This window comes from Orycteropus afer, unplaced genomic scaffold (genome assembly GCF_000298275.1).
Source record: "Orycteropus afer afer isolate SDZICR_OR568_19922 unplaced genomic scaffold, OryAfe1.0 scaffold00045, whole genome shotgun sequence".
NCBI lineage: Eukaryota > Metazoa > Chordata > Mammalia > Tubulidentata > Orycteropodidae > Orycteropus > Orycteropus afer.
This window is the reverse complement of record NW_006921632.1, coordinates 11,785,354-11,804,718: the sequence shown is the minus strand read 5'-3', so window position 1 is coordinate 11,804,718 and position 19,365 is coordinate 11,785,354. Positions and strand designations below refer to the sequence as shown.

Here is a 19,365-nt window from a genome sequence, read left to right as displayed (position 1 = left end):
GAAAACATCTGGGGACACTTATATGGACACAGAATTCTTCTTAACCTCATTAAAGCAAATTTGGAAAGGGATTTTACATGTGAAGATAAAACATGTCCTAGATTTACTGCTCTCTATGTTGTGTGACCAACTGTCCCACTTTGCCCAGGACTGAGAAGGTCCAGGGACTTTAAAACTAAGATGAGGAAAGGGACAAGATTTTAGAGAGTTTGTCACTCTCTCTCTAAGTTTCCTTTCACTTTTAACATTTTTTATACCCATCAATACAGTTGTGATCATTGTTTGGTCACCAATAACAATATATGTATAGAACCATAAAGGCTACTGACTTAAACTCTACTCTCATCTGAATTTTCTTTCAACGAGTAAGAAAAACAGAATGAAGAAAGCACTACACCCAGGTAATTTAAAAGTCATATGAAGTTTGACCTCTGAGGGAGTATATACAAAGACCCAACCTCCTAAAAAGAAGAGACATTCCTCTCCTAAATTATTCCTCCTGCCCCATCTAAATTTGGAATGGTCCTCCTTGCTCAACTGCTGCAGTATCTATCTACTTGTGAACAGAAGCTTAATGCAAATCAGCTGATGGCATCTACAAATGTCTCTTCTTCAAAATCTGCTCTCCTTCTAACAGGACTAGAAATCTAGGAAATGATATGAACATGCATTGGTTTGGTATTTCAGTTATTCTCAGAAGCAGATTTGCTTTCCATGAATTCAAAAGATCTGTTTTGCCCTTGTTAAACTCTCATCACTAACTCTGGCTTTAAAGCTTTCATGGACAACTTCAGTTACACCTCAAAGTATGTCACCAACTGATTTTTACATAAAGTACAGATAGAAAAATGTTTCTGAGGGTGGGAATGTCAACAAAAATGCATGTATTCCAAATACCCTATGTTCCTTTACTCCTAGTCAATATTTCCAAAGCACCTATATTCACGTTATTCATCATTGCAAAAGTTTCAAAAACCTGTTGCATTTATAAAACCTAGTATTTTCCTTTAATCTCTCCTAATTTTTTAAAAATAAATATCACCTTCTGTAACTATTTTAATTGCAAAGTTTACTCAATAGTGTTCCATGTAACTGATACAATTTCCTGCCACCTCAGATTGATATCCTCCACTTCAACGCTTAGAAATCCCTTCCTAAGGAACAAGACATACCCCAAAAATTGCATTATTCTGCTTTTGAATTCAGGATAAGCTTAAAAAAAACCTCTTTAGGCTGCCGTTCTATCCATAGTTCTGTGGTCATTTTAAAAATTCAATTCAGTTTGGTGAAGAGAAGGGCAATGTACCAAATGTGAGTGATCAAAACAGTGGCATTGAGGAAGAAGAAGGCAGAGAGAGGTACATGGGAGGTACAGACATCAAAGATGAACCCTTTTACACATATAGTACTGTGTTGTCAGTGAAGGCAAACATTGATATGTGGGTGGATAGATGAGTGCACAAGCTGAACTGTTAGGTATATCTATGCAGAGGGTGTGCCCAAGACCACATATAGGGATGACAGACAGTGTTTCTACAAGTGTATTTGTATGTTCTGTAAGAATTCCCAGGTATATAGTAGAGTTGACAAGGGACAAGGTTGTAGTCACTTTTTGGTCACAGCCAGCTACCCAGAGGGACTGAATAGTTGGACCTGTGGGCTCAGGGCCACAGTCACAGGGGACATCAAGCTCAATTAGCATAACATACTACACAAAAAGATTGTTCCACATCCTATTTTGGTGAGTAGCAATTGGGATCTTAAAAGCTTGCAAGTGGCCATCTAGATGCAACAATGGGTTTCTCCTCGTCCAGAGCAAAGAAGAATGAAGAAAATCAAAGATGCATGGAGACAATTAGTCCAAGTGACTGGTACACCATGCAATTCTCAGCCTATAGAACTATGTATGAGACTAGAAGAACTAGATGGTGTCTGGCTACAACTATCAACCACTCAGAGGGGGATCTATGTAGGAGATCCTGGAAAGAATGGGAGAACAATGTGGAATAAAACTCAAAACTTTGGCGGGGGTGGGGAAGGACCAGTTTTGCTGGTCTGATAGAGCCTAATGGAACCACTGGGACTATGGCTTCTAGCCACCCTTCAGGTCTGGAATTGAACCCACTCCTGTGGCTTCCAGCCAAAAAAAAGACAGGCATATGCACTGAACATTTACATTAGGTAGATACACTCCTTAGAGAGATCAATTATGGGAGAATAGAAGGGCTGTGTATGCACAGGGAGACAGCTCAGGGGGCAGGAGTGCATGGAAGGGAAGGACACAGGGCAGAGGTAACTATGGGGAGGAAGCAGGAGGGGAGCTGTTGCATTGCGGGAAACTGCAGTCAATGTCATGAGACAAAATGTATGTGAGCTGCTGTATGGAAAGAGAATTTGCTCTGTAAACTTTCACCCAAATCACAATAAAAAATTTTAAAAATTTAAAATATAAAAATTCAATTCAGAAAACAAAATGAGTGTCTATATTATAAAAATTTCAGACAATCTTTTTGGATCATCTCTGTTTTTTATCTATCACAATGTCATGTTGTTATGCTCCATGGAGTCGGACCCAACTCGTAGAGACCCCTCCTTGGGTTTCTGAGGCGGTATCATTATGGAAGTAGATTGCCCAGCCTGCCTTCTGAGGAGTGGCGGGTGGGTTTGAACTGCCAGCCTTCTGGTTAACAGTCAAGTGCCTTAGGCATTATGCTACCAGAGCTCCTTAATATCATGCATTCTGAAAAAATGTATGCCTTTGACTTTAACCTCCATCCATCCATTCAAAAAATGTTTATTATTTATTTATTTCAATAAGTATTTGTCAAGTACTCACTTCGTGTCAGGGATAGTGTGGAGCAAAACACAGACCATATATTCTTAGAACTTTTAATCATAAAAATTAAAAGCATGTATCGTATGTACAGAAAATGACAAGGTTTTAGGATCTCCAAGTCCCAATAAACTTAACTGGGGATTTTTAGCTAGGGTAAAATCTACAAAGGCCTATACATATGTCCTGGCCAACTTTTTTTTAACCAAGTAGACCTGAATTCCCAACATGTGACAGAGATACGTCCAGCCCTGAGATAATTTCCAAATAACCTGAATATGTATAAATAGATAACCATATAATTTTTCAGCTAAACCAGGTACTTCTGAGCATAAAATGGGTGCTCTTAGAAATTACTCACAAATAATAGACCTAAACCCAGTACTGTCCTAGGCAGTGTGTAAGATATCCAGGTCTAAAAGAAGCTCTGTGCTGCCACTAAGAGAGTTGGTGCTCTTCAAAAGCATCACAATTCAGTCCCATGGACACCAGTACCATCACTGCCTGACAGACATATTAACATAAGATCAAGGACTCTTTGAGCTTTCATCCCAAAACTGCCAAAACAGCCCCATTAGTAATATCTTATCACTTTATCTCCACAAATGTACATGGAACTTAAAAGACTGTATGTTTCAATTTCTGATTTGGAAAACGTAGAGTAGTAAAAATAGTGCTCTGCTGCAGAAATAGGGTAAAGTTTTAAAGTTCAGATGCAAAGGGCAAAAGATCAATGTTACTAGTATCTTCTTTCCTGTCACTAGGGGGCAGAAGCCATTCATGTGATGAAGGAGTGTTCTAGGAGTGGTTTCATGGATTTTAAATTGCTTTAGAAAGTTGCACAAGTAATAGAATGGGACACTTAACTGTATGTACATTTATCTAAACAAAATTTCAATTAAATATTATTTTTGCCCTTAAACCTAGATACGATTTCCTTACATCTAGATTTTGAAAAGAAAAATTTAAAAATTAAACGTAAAAAAATTAATGTAAACATTTTAGACAATAGAAAATCCATGTTAAGTTTACTTACAATTGACATTAGAGTTAGTATGTAGTGCTGTAAATTCTGTCCATGGTGGCGAACCATTTTAGCATCAGCTGTAACCATAACTTCCACATATCTCGGGTATGATAAAAAACGTTTTTTCCTGGAATGTAATTGACTTCTTTCATCTTCCAGTGATACATTTTTTGAAGGGTATTGTAAAACCATTTCCTTCCTGACATTAAGATCTTCATTCATGTTGCTATAGTTATAAAAGGGTAAAGTGGTTTTCCGTATTTGACTTTCTGCGGGAAAATAAAAATATAATGCAGATCACTAAATTGGATGTGATTAAAAGTATTGAACAAAATTGAATAATCAAAAATATTTAATACTTACACATCCACTTCCAATGTGAAACAATAGAAGATTAAAAAGAAATTATCATTTAAAACAGTGTTGTACAGCATTGTCATAAGCATTACTATTAATGACAATGAAAAACTTATAAAATCTTCACATTTTCATAGATTGCCTAACAAAACTGTATTTCTAAGTCTTACTTTCAGAGGTACAGCTATTCAAAATCATTTACTAAGCAGTGGGTAGAAAACAAAAATGAATCACTGAGTCCCTACACTCTTTCAATATGTAAAGTAAGCCCTCAAGCCATGATGACATTTAATCTAATTACAGAGTAATGACATTTTGTAGTGTGAAGTTTCATAAAATATAAAACAAAGCAAACTGTTGTTAAACAACATGTAAAAAGCATGAAGACTACCAGAAAATAAATTCATGTAATAACAGGTGGTTTTTCAAACCCAGAAAAGCAATATGTTGACATATAATTTCATAACATTGAGTATATAAAATACCTAATTACTTGTATTTTTCTTTCTTATATAAAACTCATTAAAAGTTATTGAACATTAAAAGTTATTACAGCAACTATTTTTTTAACTCCTATACATTTATAGGGAGCTCTGGTAGCATAGTGGCTAAGACACTTGCCTGCTAATCAGACGGCTGGCAGTTCAAACCCACCAGCCACTCCTCAGAAGGAAGGTTGGGCAATCCTACTTCCATAGTGATAAATGCCTCGGAAATCCAAGGAGGGGTTGCTATGAGTTGGGGCCGACTCGACGGCACATAACAACAACAACAACATACATTTATAGAAATAATTTCTGAATCCTGATTTGTGCTAGTAGAAAATTATATTTTCTGAGAGAAACAATTCATTTTATTTTGAATGAACAGTAATCCTAGAGTTGAAAGAAACATAGCCCTTAAACACTGTTTCCACAGATGAGTTTCTCTCTCTAATTCTTAAAACTTAAAATTTATCTCAGTGGAATACTATGAAAATTTGACAAACTAAGTGCATAGTCATAAAAGTTGTTCCTACCATGTTCCTTCTAGGGTGATTCAACCACTAAAATAAACATGACCAGTTATTGGACTATGGAGATGATCCCAAATACATCTGATATATCCAAATCCCACTGTTAATCAGGAAGATGGTAAATATTCACATATTTATTTGTTCATCCACATCATTCATTCAAAATAAATAATTAGTGAGCACCTACAATATGTCAGGAAATGTTTAGAAATTGAAGAGCAAATAGCATTCTATACAACTTACACTATAGTGGGAAGAGACAACAAAAATTAAATGAGCACGTATTTAAGAATAAAACATCAAGTAACTTTAAATACCTCAATAAAAATTTAGCCAGGAGACATGCACACAGACAAAAATGTGACTCAACCTACCAGAAATGCTAAATTAAAAAGACTTATAATATCAAGTGTTGGCAAGGATGTGGAACAACTAGAACTTTCGTACATTGCTGGTAGGAATTTAAAGTGGTACAATCCCATTAGAAAACTATGTGCCAATTTCTAATAAAGTTAAATATGCATCTACTCTATGACCCTGAAATTCCACTCCAGGCATATACCTACCAGGAATGAAAAAACAAAATGTCCACAGAAGACTTGTACAAGAATGTTTGTAGTAACTCTGGTAGCATAGTGGTTAAAGCAATCAGCCGCTAACCTAAAGGTCGGCTGTTTAAATCTACCAGCAGCTCCGTGGAAGAAAGATGAGGCAGTCTGTTTCCATAAAGATGTATAGCCTTGGAAGCCCTATGGGGCAGTTCTACTCTGTCCTAAAGGGTCACTAGGAGTCTGAATCAATCCAATGGCAGTGAGTTAAGAATATTTGTAGCAGTTTTATTCATAATACCTAAAAACTAGAAATAATGCAAATTTCCAACCACAAGAGAAAGCAAAGGAAAACCAAATACCAAACTGCATGAAGAAATGTTTTCCCTGCTCAGATGCAGCATCCTACTCTGAGGGAAGCTGGCTGTTGACTGACATGGCAGCACTGGATGTATTTTTGCAGCACGGAGCTATAGGCTTCCCCTTGGCTGAGAAAAGAAACATCTCCTTCTACACTCCCCAAAAGAAAACTTTCTACTTGTCTAACTATTTACTTTCCATCCCTAGAGAAAAACAAATCATAACTTACCTTCTACTGCCAATATCCCACTGCCTGAAAACCTCCTAAAGTCTGACCAGTCTCTTTCTCACTGGCTAACAATATAATTTTTAAAAGAACATAGTCCATTTAAGGAAATTCTATGGCTTGAATCATCAGACTGACAGAAACTAATCTAGACTATATGGTTCTTGTGCAGACAAAAATAATGAAAGAAACAGAGAACACTAAATGTGAACATTTTAGAAGATAATACTAGAGCACACACAAAAGAAGTTTATAATAAAATATAATTTCAAATTTAAAGATTAAATTTTGCAAGGATTAATCAATACAAATGAAAAGAAGAATAACCAATATTAGAATCCTATAGATATTAATAGGAGCTCTGGTAACATAGTAGGTAAGACACTTGCCTGCTAACCAGACGGCTGGCAGTTCAAACCCACCAGCCACTCCTCGGAAGGAAGGTTGGGCAATCCTACTTCCGTAGTGATACTGCCTCGGAAACCCAAGGAGGGGTCACTATGAGTTGGGGCTGACTCAACGGCACATAACAACAACAACAACATAGATATTAATAAGATAATATGAACATATTATGATGTAAATAAATTTAGAATAGACTTTCCTAGAAAAATACAACTTATCAAAACCCATACAGTATTATATCTTTGTAACTTTTTAAAAATCAAATTGTAATTAATCCCTCCAAAAAACTCAATCTCAAAGGGTTTCATCAATGAATACCACCAGATACTAACAGAAGAAACAGTATCAATCTTACAAATACTCTTCAAAGAATTGGAAAACGGAAATAATCTCAAACCTGTTTCATGAGGCTTTTCTTTTTTCGATTTTAATGATATAATAAAATATCTTTATGATCTTGGTACAAGAAAGATTTATTTGAAAGGACAAAAACAAAACACTAACCATAAAGACTATTCACTTAACTATTCATTTGACACAATCAAGACTACTGTTCACCATTAAGGGAATAGAAGAAAGTGTTTGCAATATATATAACCAACAAAGGGCTTATATAAAGATTATATAATTAATCCTTACAAAGGACTAAGCAAAAAAAAGCAGGCATCAAAATTAAAAACAAAAAATTCAAAGAAATAAATGTATGAAAAGGTATCCAAAATTATTAGTAATCAGAGAAATACAAATTTAAATATAATGAATCACCATTATACACCCACCCGAATGACTAAGATAAAAAAGACTGGCGATTAACAAGGAATGGTCATCATGTGGAGCATGGACCCTCTCATATTTTGATGATAGTAGTAAAAATTGGTATAACTACTTTGTAAACTTTCAGTGGGGGAGGATATAAATAGAATAAGTCACACATCTTAGTGGAAAAGGGACACAGTTACTGTTTACTTTTAATATACCAATAAATATAAGTGTGTTTATAACTGTTAAAATAGGTACATTGCCAAAGAAAATTAGAGACATCCTAGTAGAATTTCAAACTTACTGGAAGGAAAAAGAGGTGATTTTTTTAAAATCCAAAAAATATACAAAAATAGGGAGGAAAAAGAAAACATCATATCATTACTATGAAATGCAAATAATAATTCCTAACACATATTAAAAAAAAAAAAAAACTCACTGCTGTCAAGTCGATTGAGACTCATAGTGATCCTTCCTTGGGTTTTCCAGGAAGTATCTCTACAGAAGTAGATTGCCCAATCTTCCTTCTGAAGAGTGGCTGGTGGGTGGGTTTGAACCGTCAGCCTTCTGGTTAGACAGAATGCCTTAGGCTCTACACCACAAGAGTTTCCTCCTAACACAGACATCACTTACTAAAAGCCAGGTAATGTTCTGGTAACTTTACTCATATTAACTCTTTTGACTTTCACAAAAATTATTTGAGATAGATATTATCATTTGCATTTTAAAGATGAAGAATGTACAACATAGCTAAGAAACTCAGACACACAGTTAATAAGTTATGAAGCTAGAAATAGAAATAATAAAAGGAAATAAACTAAATAAATCATTTGTCATAATAAAGGTGAATGGGTTGAAATTACCTATCAAAAACAAAAGCTTTTGGAGAATTGGGTTAATAATATACAATGTACAGAGCTATATGTTAACTAATACGTAGCACTCAAGATCTGGCTCAAGTGTTACTATGTTTAACCACTAAAGGAAAGAGAAAAAAAGCAAGAACACAATAATTCAACTACAGATACAGTTTTATCACTACAGATCTCAAGAGTTTAGTGTCTATAAAACCAAAAAAAAAAAAAAAAAAAACCAAACTCACTGCCATGGAGTAGATTTCAACACTTAAGAGACCCCTCCTTGGGTTTCCGAGGCGGTATCACTATGGAAGTAGATTGCCCAACCTTCCTTCCTAGGAGTGGCTGGTGGATTTGAACTGCCAGCCTTCTGGTTAGCAGTCAAATGCCTTAGGCATTATGCCACCAGAGCTCCTTTAGTCTCTATAGTGATTGAAATAATTGTAAAAGAATAGTCTACACAGCTCCATGGCAAAATAACTCAAGAATTTAGAGTACATAATTTCATAATTCATCAACACATAATAATATGAATAAATCTTGTCACTAGATAAATTTAAAAAATTACACAATTTTTTATGTAACTGAAAACTAAAAATACCTACTTTTACAAATACCTATGGATACAGTAAGACTATACAAAAACAAAGTAAGGAGATGATAAACATGGGATGGTTGTCTCAGGCGAGACAATACGGGATGGTTGTCTCAGGCCAGGCGAGGCAGGTGGATAAAATGGGGAGGGGAAAATTATGTGGCTGCACATGAGTTGTCTAAATCCTACATTTTGACTTGGTTCACATGTTCATGGATATGTATTCAATTATTAACAAAGTCTGAACAAATAGTAAATAAAGAAATAGTAAATAGTAAAACATAACATATGCTAGCTCTCATCAATATCACATTATTATTGTTTTGGTAATGCTAGCTAAAGCAATAAGACAATAAAAGTAAACATATAGCATGAATATTAGGAAGTAAGTTTTTGTTCTATGGCAGATGACTGGATTCCATAACTAGAAAGCTTAAGGAATTTAATTAAAAACTATTTAAACTGAAAATTCTCAGCAGAGAAAGAACTGAATAAAGGAACATCATGCAGCAGCTAAAAGAATGAATTGGGTGTATGTATTTTTATGTGGGAGGATGTTCATGATGCATTTTAAGTAAAAACATTAAATAGCAGAGTAACATGAATATTATTATCCCATTTTGAAAAATGCAAACTCTTTCTCAAAATACACAAATATATATTTATCAAAATGTATACAATCAGCCATAAAGAATATACACCCAAAACGTTTAATATTGGCTAGTTGGAAAGGTGTGTCTGTACAGGGGACAGTAAAACTATTTAACATTGTCTTTAACATCTCAAAAAAAAAAAAAACCCACCAAACTCAACTGTCATCAGCTCGGATCCGAAACACAGTGACCCCTCTTGGGTTCCTGAGACGGTATCAGTACAGAAGTAGATTGCCCAACCTTCCTTCCGAGGAGTGGCTGGTGGTTTTGAACTGCCAGCCTTCTGGTTAGCAGTCAAATACCTTAGGCACTATGCCACCAGAACTCCCTTTAACATCTCAGTGCTCTTTAAGTCATTACAATGATCTTGTTTCATTATTACCATTCTACAAGCCACTCCTCGGAAGGAAGATGGGGCAATCTACTTCCGTAGTGATACTGCCTCGGAAACCTAAGGAGGGGTCGCTATGAGTCAGTCCAATTCGACAGCACATAACAACAACAACAGCAAGATAAAATATTGTTTTAAAAATAGCATCTATAACTATTTTACAAGATTAAGTTTTAACCTTATTACCTTTTGATATTTCTACATAAGAAGCATAGCAAATGATGATAAAGTGACCTTTCCAAATTCCCTATATAAATGGCCATTATTCAGTGCTCACACACCAATTCAATGACATCATTTCAATGCAATGCTTCTCTTTCTATTTATGTTCCATTGAGTCAAATGTTAAAATTATGTCTTGTCCTTTATTAATAACAAGTGTATTATGACCCAAAACTAATTTAGACCAAAACAAACCATCAAATCACGCACATCATGCAACAAAGATAATCTGTCTACTAGAGCATAAGATATTCAAAATTTCATCAGTGAATATAATCCTTATAACAGCCTAGTGCATTCTAGAAGGGAATGTTAAACATTAATAACAATTCATAAGAACATAAACTATTAAAGAATTCTGTTAAATAATAATGTAATTAGAAGCCTATAATTCCACTGGTATTTCCTACTAGCATCTCATATTCAAAATACAGAAAACTGATTTTATCATTTTCTTTCCCCATTTCTATTAATGTGAGCAATAACATCCTAATACCTACAACTTACACTCAAAATGAGATACCACCATTGGGCTCTACCTATCCTTCCTTCAATCTTTGTATCTAGTCACCATGTTTTTCCATTTCTCCTTCAAAATACTCCTTATAGTAATCCTATTCTCAACAGTGCCCTTGCCTATTAACTAATTGAGGTCTTTCTCACCTTAGAATAGCATTATTAGAATCATATATGCAAAATTAGTCATAAAATTCTCCCAAGTAATCATGTCACCTTCATTCATCCTTCATATTCACCCTTCACATTCATCCTTCACTTATGTTCAAAAAGATTTTTTTTTTTTTAGGAACACTCCTCTATCTCATCTTTACCCATGAAACTACCATGGATCCTCATTGCCATAAGATAAAGCCCAAGCTTTCTCAACCAGTCTACCACTAACCACAGCTGCCAATGTAGCCTCCCACCACCAAGCTATAAATTCCCTAAGGACTGGAAACACTGTTAAGCAATGTGTTCTGTCCTTCATAAATGCTCAATAAATGTTCATAGAAAGAAGAAAAAGGGATTAGGAGGAAGAAAGGAAAAATGATGAAAAGTTGGGAGAGAGATGGAAGAAAGGAAGGAAAGAAAGAAGGCTGAGGGAGGAGAGGAAATGAAAGGAATATATTGAGCAGTAGGACAAAAGGTTGATCCACCCAGAGCTTGGGGTAAAGATTATACAGAATACAATGTAAAATAGCAGCAATTCAAGGACAGATTGGTTGCCTTTGACTTTTTCTACCATCAAGTATTACATTCATTTAGGTCTCTCTGTATAGACTAGGATTGATAGTAATGTCTGTATTTGATTAGCTAAGAAAATATTTTATGGCACATAACCATCTATTTTTTAAAGGAGAGTATAAAATCAAGTAAGGCCTATTCTAGAACCACTGATTTTCCTACCATTTGTTGAATGCCCCCAGATTTCCCAATGCAAATATTCAGTGTGCCTTAAAACACAGTGTGATCATATCAGACATACTGTGAAATCTAACATATTTTCTCATGATTTGAACTTTTTTCTGGATCCATTATATGCCCTTGTTGCCACTACTGACTTTAATAATTAACACTATTAGTAACAGTAATAACAAATATAATATTTTTGAGCATTTACTATGAACAGGTATTAGTATACTTCACATATGTGATTCCCTTTATCATTAATAAGGTCCCCGGGCAGCTCAAGTGGTTTGCAATCAACTACTAATCTAAAGGTCGGTGGTTCTAACCCATCCAGTGGCTTCACAGAAGAATTACAGCTAAGAAATCCTAATGGAACAGCTCTACTGTGTAACACATGGCGTTGGTATGAGTCAGAATCAAGTCAATGGGAAGGGGTTTGGTTTTGGTTTTTGTTGTATTATTAACAGCAACTCCATAAAAAAAAAAAACTAATTGTCCTCGTTTCAAATATGAAGAAACTGAGGAATAGGAAGGTTAAATAAACTGCCCAAAGTAACATAGCTAATCAAATATTGTTGCTGTTGTTATCTGAAAAATATTTATTTTTAATACAGTAGTATTCTATAACATAAGTGTATGGAAATCTACAATCCTCTATGATGTATCAATATTATTAGAAATATTAATCACCATTTATCATGGTAATTATGACATAGTTTATAAAATATTTTATAGTGCTTCATTTCAAAGAATTTCACTAATTAATATATCTACTAGCAATAAATATACAGAAGACTGTGGACTTGCTTGTGGCAAGCTGAAACTTGAAACATAAATGAAACATTACATCATTAGTCCTCAAAGCATCCCTGAATCAGTTACTATTACCAGGCACATTTTAAAACACACAGACATGTGACACAGGGTAAATGAAATTTCAACAGCCACCAACTGAATAAATGACATAATAATGAGATGAATTCAGAAATCCTGAATATCAATTACTACACTGAATTCCACATCACATCACTCTTCTGAAGGTCACATGTGGTAACACTTGTAGAATGTTAAGAATTTAGAAACCAGGGTCATAATGGAAAATGCTGCTTCCTAGAAAACTAAAAGAGGAACTAGCTATAGTTATATCCATGAAAATATGACATCTAATCTTCTTTGCATTAGAGAATCATAAAGCTGAGCCAAAATTTGAATATAAAGGCATTTAGCTCCACTTGGGATAAAGCCTTGAGAAAAATCCAGAAAAGCAGACTGAGATTAGGAGTTTTAAAAAGAAGTGTACATTCATTCATAAATTCAGAGACTTTAAGATGTATTTATGTTATTGTGAAGTGCCATCAAGTTGGTTCCAACTTACAGCAACCTTATGTACAACAAAATGAAACACTGCCTGGTCCTGCATCATCCTCACAATCATTGCTATGCTTGAGCCCATTGTTATAAACATTGTGTCAATCTATCTCACTGAGGATCTTTCTCTTTTTCCCTAACCCTCTAATTTGCCAAGCTCCAGGTCCTGTGCCATCATCAAAACTGTTGTCTTCAGCCCACTGTTGCAGCCACTGTGTCAATCTATCTTGGTAGGGATCTTTCTTTTTCATTGACCCTCTCCTTTTCCAAGTATGATGTCCCTCTCCAGAGACTGGTTCCTCTTAATAACACGCCCAAAGTACATGAGACAAAGTCTCACCATCCTCCCTTCTAAGGAGCATCTGGCTGTACTTCTTCCAAGACAGATTTATTCATTCTTCTGGTAGCTCATGGTATATTCAATATTCTTCACCAACACCATAATTCAAAGGCATCAGTTCTTCTTTGATCTTCCTTTTATATCATCCAGCTTTCACATGCACATGAAGCTACTGAAAATATCATGGCTTGGGGCAAGCTCACCCTTAATCCACAAAGTGATATCTTTGCTTTTTATCATTTCAAGCAAGTCTTTTTGCATAAAATTTGTCCAAAGCAATAAGCTGATTTTTCTTGACTGCTGTATCCATGGGTGTTGATTATGGTTACAAGTAATATGAACTTCTTAACAACTTGTCACCATTTATCCTGCTGTTGCTTATTGGTCCACTTGTGAGGATTTTTGTTTTCTTTATGTTGAGGTGTAATCCACACTTAAGACTGTAGGCTTTCATGGAAACAATTAGTCCTGGTGACTGGTATACCATCTGATCTGCAGCCTATACGACTATGAGACCAGAAGAACTAGATGGTGCCCGGCTACCAATGTCAACCACTTGTAAGGGTATCTCTGTAGGAGATCCGCAATAGAGAGGGAGAAAATGTGCAACAAAACTCAAAATCATTTGGAGAAAAAAAAAGGGGGGGACCAGGTTTGCTGGTCCGATACAGCCTGGTGGAACTGTTAGGCCGGAGCAAACTCAAACCACCAACATTTCAGTTAACAGCTTCCTCCAGGTGTCAGGCCCTGATGAGACAGCCTGATAAGACAACCGAGGTGACAAAACCTGCCCAGGCTGGAAAGTCCCACGTGATGACAAACTTCCTCCTGTGAAGCCCCCTTATGCTAATTAAGTGCAGACCTGTGCCAACAGCTAATTGGACCCTGCCATTTCCTTGTTGTTGTTGTTATTTGCCATCGAGTCAGCCCGACTCATAGCGACCCCTCCTTGGGTTTCCGAGGCAGCATCACTACGGAAGTAGGAATGCCCAACCCTTAGTGTCCCCAATTAAGTCCTGTCTGTGTCTATAAGAATCTATCCCCCCCTGCCCGGGGGTGCGACTTCTCTGGCCTTGATGCTAGGGCACGAGAACCTCACCTGGGAGTGCTAATAAATTGCTTCTCTGAAACAACTCCATGTCCTGGTGTCTCGGCAGCTCTGAGTTACAGGAACCACCAAGACTATGGCCCCTAGCTGCCCTTCAGTTCTGGACATTGAACCCACACCTGTGGCTTCCAGCCAAACAAAAGGCAGGCATATGAGTTGAACACTGACCTGAGGTAGATACATTCCTTGGAGAGAACAATCATGGGAGAAAGAAGGGCTGCTTATGCACAGGGAGACAGCTCGGGGGGCGGGAGTGCTTGGAGGGACAGACACAGGGAAGAGGTAACTATCGGGAGGAAGTGGGAGGGGAGCTGTTGCATTGTGGTAAATTGTGGTCAATGTCATCAAAGTGTACGTGAGCTGCTGTACGGACAGTGAACTTGCTCTGTAAATTTTCACCCAAATCACAATTAAAAAAAAAAAAAAATGACTGTAGGCTTTCATCTTTATCAGTATGTGCTCTAAGTTTTCTTCACTTTCAACAAGGAAGGTTGTGTCATCTGCACATTGCAGGTTGTTAATGAGTCTTCCTCCAATCCCAATGCAGCATTGTTCTTTATGTAGTTCCACTCTCAGATTCTTTGGTCAGCAAACAAATTGAATAAGTATGGTAAAAGAACACAACCATGAAACACACTTTTCCTTATTTTAAACAATACAATATTGCCTTGTTCTGTTCAAACAACTTCCTCTTGGTCAATGTACACAATCCACATGAGAACAATTAAGTGCTCTGGAATTTCCATCCTTCACAACGTTGTACATAATTTATTATGATCCATGTAGTTCAATGTCTTTGTATAGTCAATAAAACACAGGTAAACATCTTTCTGATATTCTCTACTTTCAGCCAAGATTCATCTGACACATCCCTCATTCCACATCCGTTTCTGAATCTGTCTTGAATTTCTGGCAGTTCCCTGTCAATGTACTGCTGCAATCCTTTTTTGAATTATCTTCATTAAAATTTTACTTGAGTGTGATATTAATGATATCATTCAGCAATTTCTGCATTCCGTTGGATAATCTTTCTCTGGAATGGGCATAAATATGGATCTCTTCCAGTCACTTGGCCAGGTAGCTGTCTTCCTAATTTCTTGATGTAGATGAGTGAGTGCTTCTAGATTTGCATCCATTCATTGCAGAGATCTCAGTTGGTATTCCACCAATTCCTAGAGCTTTGTTTTTCACTAAAGCCTTCAATGCAGCATGAACTTCTTTCATCAATACCAACGTCTCTTGATCATATGCTACCTCCTAAAATGATTGAACATCGACCAATTATTTTTGGTACTGTGACTCTGTGTATTCCTTCCATCATCCTTTGATGCTTCCTTCAACATTAAATTCTCTGCCCAAAGAATCCTTCAATATTACAACTTGAGGCTTGATTTTTTCCTTCAGTTCTTTCAGCTTGAGAAATGCCAAGCATGTTCTTCCCTTTTGGTTTTCAAATCCAGGTCTTTGCACATGTCATTATAACACATATATAATACTCTGTCTTATTGATCCACCCTTTGGTATCTCCTGTTCAGCTTTTATTTCCTCATTTCTTCCATTCGCTTTAGCTACTCTACATTCAACAGCAAGTTTCAGAGTCACTTCTGACATCCAACTTGGTCTTTTCTTTCTTTCCTGCTTTTTTAATGAACTTTTGCTTTCTTCATGTGTGATGTCCTTAATATCAGCCCAAATTCATCTGGTCTTCAGTCAGTAGTGAAGGAGCTCTACTGGCACAATGCCTAAAGCATTTGCTAACCAGAAGGTTGGCGGTTCAAACCCACAAGTCACTCCATGGAAGGAAGATCGGGCAATCTATTTCCATAAAGATTTGCTGCCTCAGAAACCCAGTGAGGTTCACTGTGAGTTGTAATCGAGTGAATGGCAGTGGGTTTGTTTTTGTTTTTGTTTGTTTGTAAGTCATTAGTGTTTGATGTACCAAATCCATCCTTGAGATGGTCTCTAAATTCAGGTGGGATATACTCAAGATTGTTCTTTGACTCTTGTGGACTTGTTTTAATTTTCTTCAACTTCAACTTGAACTTGCATGTGAGCAAGGATGATCTGTTCTACATTTGGACCCTTCCTTTGTTCTAACTGATGATATTGAGTTTCTCCATTGTCTCTTCCCACAAATGTAATCTATTTGATTCCACTGCATTCCACCTGGTGAGATACATGGATATACTTACTGTTTATGTTGTTCACAATAGGTATTTTCAATGAATAAGTCATTAGTCTTGCAAAATTCTATCATTCCTCCAATATCATTTCTATCCCCAAGACCATATTTTCCAACTAATGATCATTCTTTGCTTCCAAATGTTGCAGTCCAATCACCAGTAATTATCAATGCATATTGATGACATGTTTGGTTAATTTCAGACTGCAGAAGTTGGTACAAATCCTCAATTTCTACATCTTTGGCATTAGTGGTTGGTGCATACAATTGAATAATAGTTGTATTAATCAGTCTTTCTTGTAGGTGTATGGATCTTATCCTATCACTGACAGTATTTACATTAGGATATATCTTGAAATGTTCTTTTTGATGATGAATGCTACACGATTTCTCTTTGTCATTCCCAGCATAGTGGACCATTCAATTACCCAATTCAAAATGGCCAGTTACAGTCTTTTTCAGCTCACTACTGCCCAGGATATTGATCTTTATGTGTTACATTTCATTTTTGATGACTTCTAATTTTCCTAGGTTCATATTTCATACATTTCACGTTCTGATTATTAATAGATGTTTGCAGCTATTTCTTCTCATTTTGAGTCATGTCCCATCAGCAAATGAAGGCCCCAAAAGGTTTACTCCATTCATGTTATTAAGGTCTACTCTACTTTGAAGAAACAGCTCTTCCCTAGCCATAGTTTGAGCACTTTCCAACCTGAAGTGCTTATCCTCGGCACCATATCAGACAATTTTTTCAGATATAGATCACCAGGTCCTACTTCTTAGTCTGTCTTAGAAACTCTGCTTAAACCTATCCACCCTGAGGACCCTGCTGGTATTTGGAATACTGCTGGCATAGCTTCCAGCATCACAGCAACATGCAAGCCACCACAGTACAATACACTGATGCTGACTTTATATACACAAATATTATATTTAAGGAGCTCTGGTGGCACGGTGCCTAAGGCATTTGACTGCTAACCATATGGCTGGCAGTTCAAACCCAACAGCCATTCCGAGGAAGTAAGATAGGGCCATCTACTTCCATAAAGATTTACCAGCTCAGAAACCCAAAGGAGGTCACTATGAGTCAGAATTGACTCATTGGCAGTTTGGTTTAATATCTTATATACATACATATATGTTGTTGGTGGTGGTGTTACATGCCGTTGAGTCGGCTCCGACTCATAGTGACCCCTCCTTGGGTTTCCGAGGCAGTAACACTACAGAAGTAGGATTGCCCAACCTTCCTTCCGAGGAGTAGCTGGCGGGTTTGAACTGCCAGCCTTCTGGTTAGCAGTCAAGTGCCTTAGGCACTATGCTACCAGAGCTCCTACATACATATATATGTATTTAATATTCTTTAAAAAAACATAAATATGTATATGTATATATGTGAATGTGTGTGTGTATGGATATATGTTGTTGTTGTTGTTGTTATGTCCTGTGGAGTTGGACCCGACTCATAGCAACCCCTCCTTGGGTTTCTGAGGTGGTATCACTATGAAAGTAGATTGCCCAACCTTCCTTCCGAGGAATGGCTGGTGGGTTTGAACTGCCAGCCTTCTAGTTAGCAGCACTACACTACCAGAACTCCTATGTATATGTGTGTGTGTTTGTATGTGTGTATATATCTACTATCTCTTTCCAACCTTTGCTATCCCAACCTCTACATCTGAAGAGTATAAAAGAGGAACATTTTTGTGGCCTTTTGCATTTTACAAAGTGCTTTTCCACATTTTGAAATCAATCGCTTATCAGAAAATCTAAGAAGAAAATTAAGACTAAGACAAAGTAATCAATTGACAGAAGGGTCAAAAGAATTTAGATGAACTATTATGTAGTGTATTAATGTGATATTCCAAACTCCTATTCTTATTCTTTTATTTCTTGAAAAGATGTATTTGAATATATTTTATCAATAAAAGGAATTTTTACTTTAGTATCTTAACATGTAATGGAACATAACATCTCATTCTTTAAAGAAAATTCAAGTAAAATTCACACTGAATACTGGTATCTATTGAGGTTATTGGGAGCTCTAGTAGCATAGTGCCTAAGGCACTTGACTGCTAACCAGAAGGCTGGTGGTTCAAATTCACCAGCCATTCCTTGGAAGGAAGATGGGGCAATCTACTTCGGTAATGATACTGCCTCGTAAACTCAAGGAGGGGTCACTATGAGTCAGTCCAACTCTCTACACATAACAACAACAACAACATTGAAGTATTTTGCAAACGTGTGTGCCTATTGAAATTAAAATGTCATTAAGTCATAGCAACCCCTCCTTGGGTTTCTGAGGCGGTATCTCCATGGAAGGAGATTGCCCAATCTTCCTTCCGAGGAATGGCTGGTGGGTTTGAACCATCAGCCTTCTGGTTAGCAGTCAAATGCTTTAGGCTCTACGCCACCAGAGCTCCCACTAAAAGTCCTTGAGTGGTCCAAATGATTAAGTGCTTTACTAGTAGCCAAAAAGGCTGGCAGTTCAAACCCACCTGAATCCACTTGGAAGTCAGGTCTGGCAATCTGCTTCAAAAGGTCACAGCCTTGAAAACCCAATGGAGCAGTTCTACTCTGCACACATGAATTTGCCATGAGTTGAAATAAACTCAATGGCAATTAACAGCAACACTATTAAAACTGGGGAGCTCTGGTAGCATAGTGGCTAAGACACTTGACTGCTAACCAGAAGGCTGGTGGTTCAAACCC

At 36.7% G+C, this 19,365-nt stretch overlaps 1 protein-coding gene across 1 annotated transcript in view; it reads right to left on the bottom strand.

Moving 5' to 3' along the window:
- Positions 1–19,365, bottom strand: part of ADAMTS20 (ADAM metallopeptidase with thrombospondin type 1 motif 20) — a 262,945-nt gene that overhangs the window by 190,667 nt on the left and 52,913 nt on the right. The window contains exon 4 of the mRNA XM_042780536.1: positions 3,870–4,129. Coding sequence (XP_042636470.1) covers positions 3,870–4,129 — 260 coding nt within the window. The remainder of the gene's footprint in view (positions 1–3,869; positions 4,130–19,365) is intronic.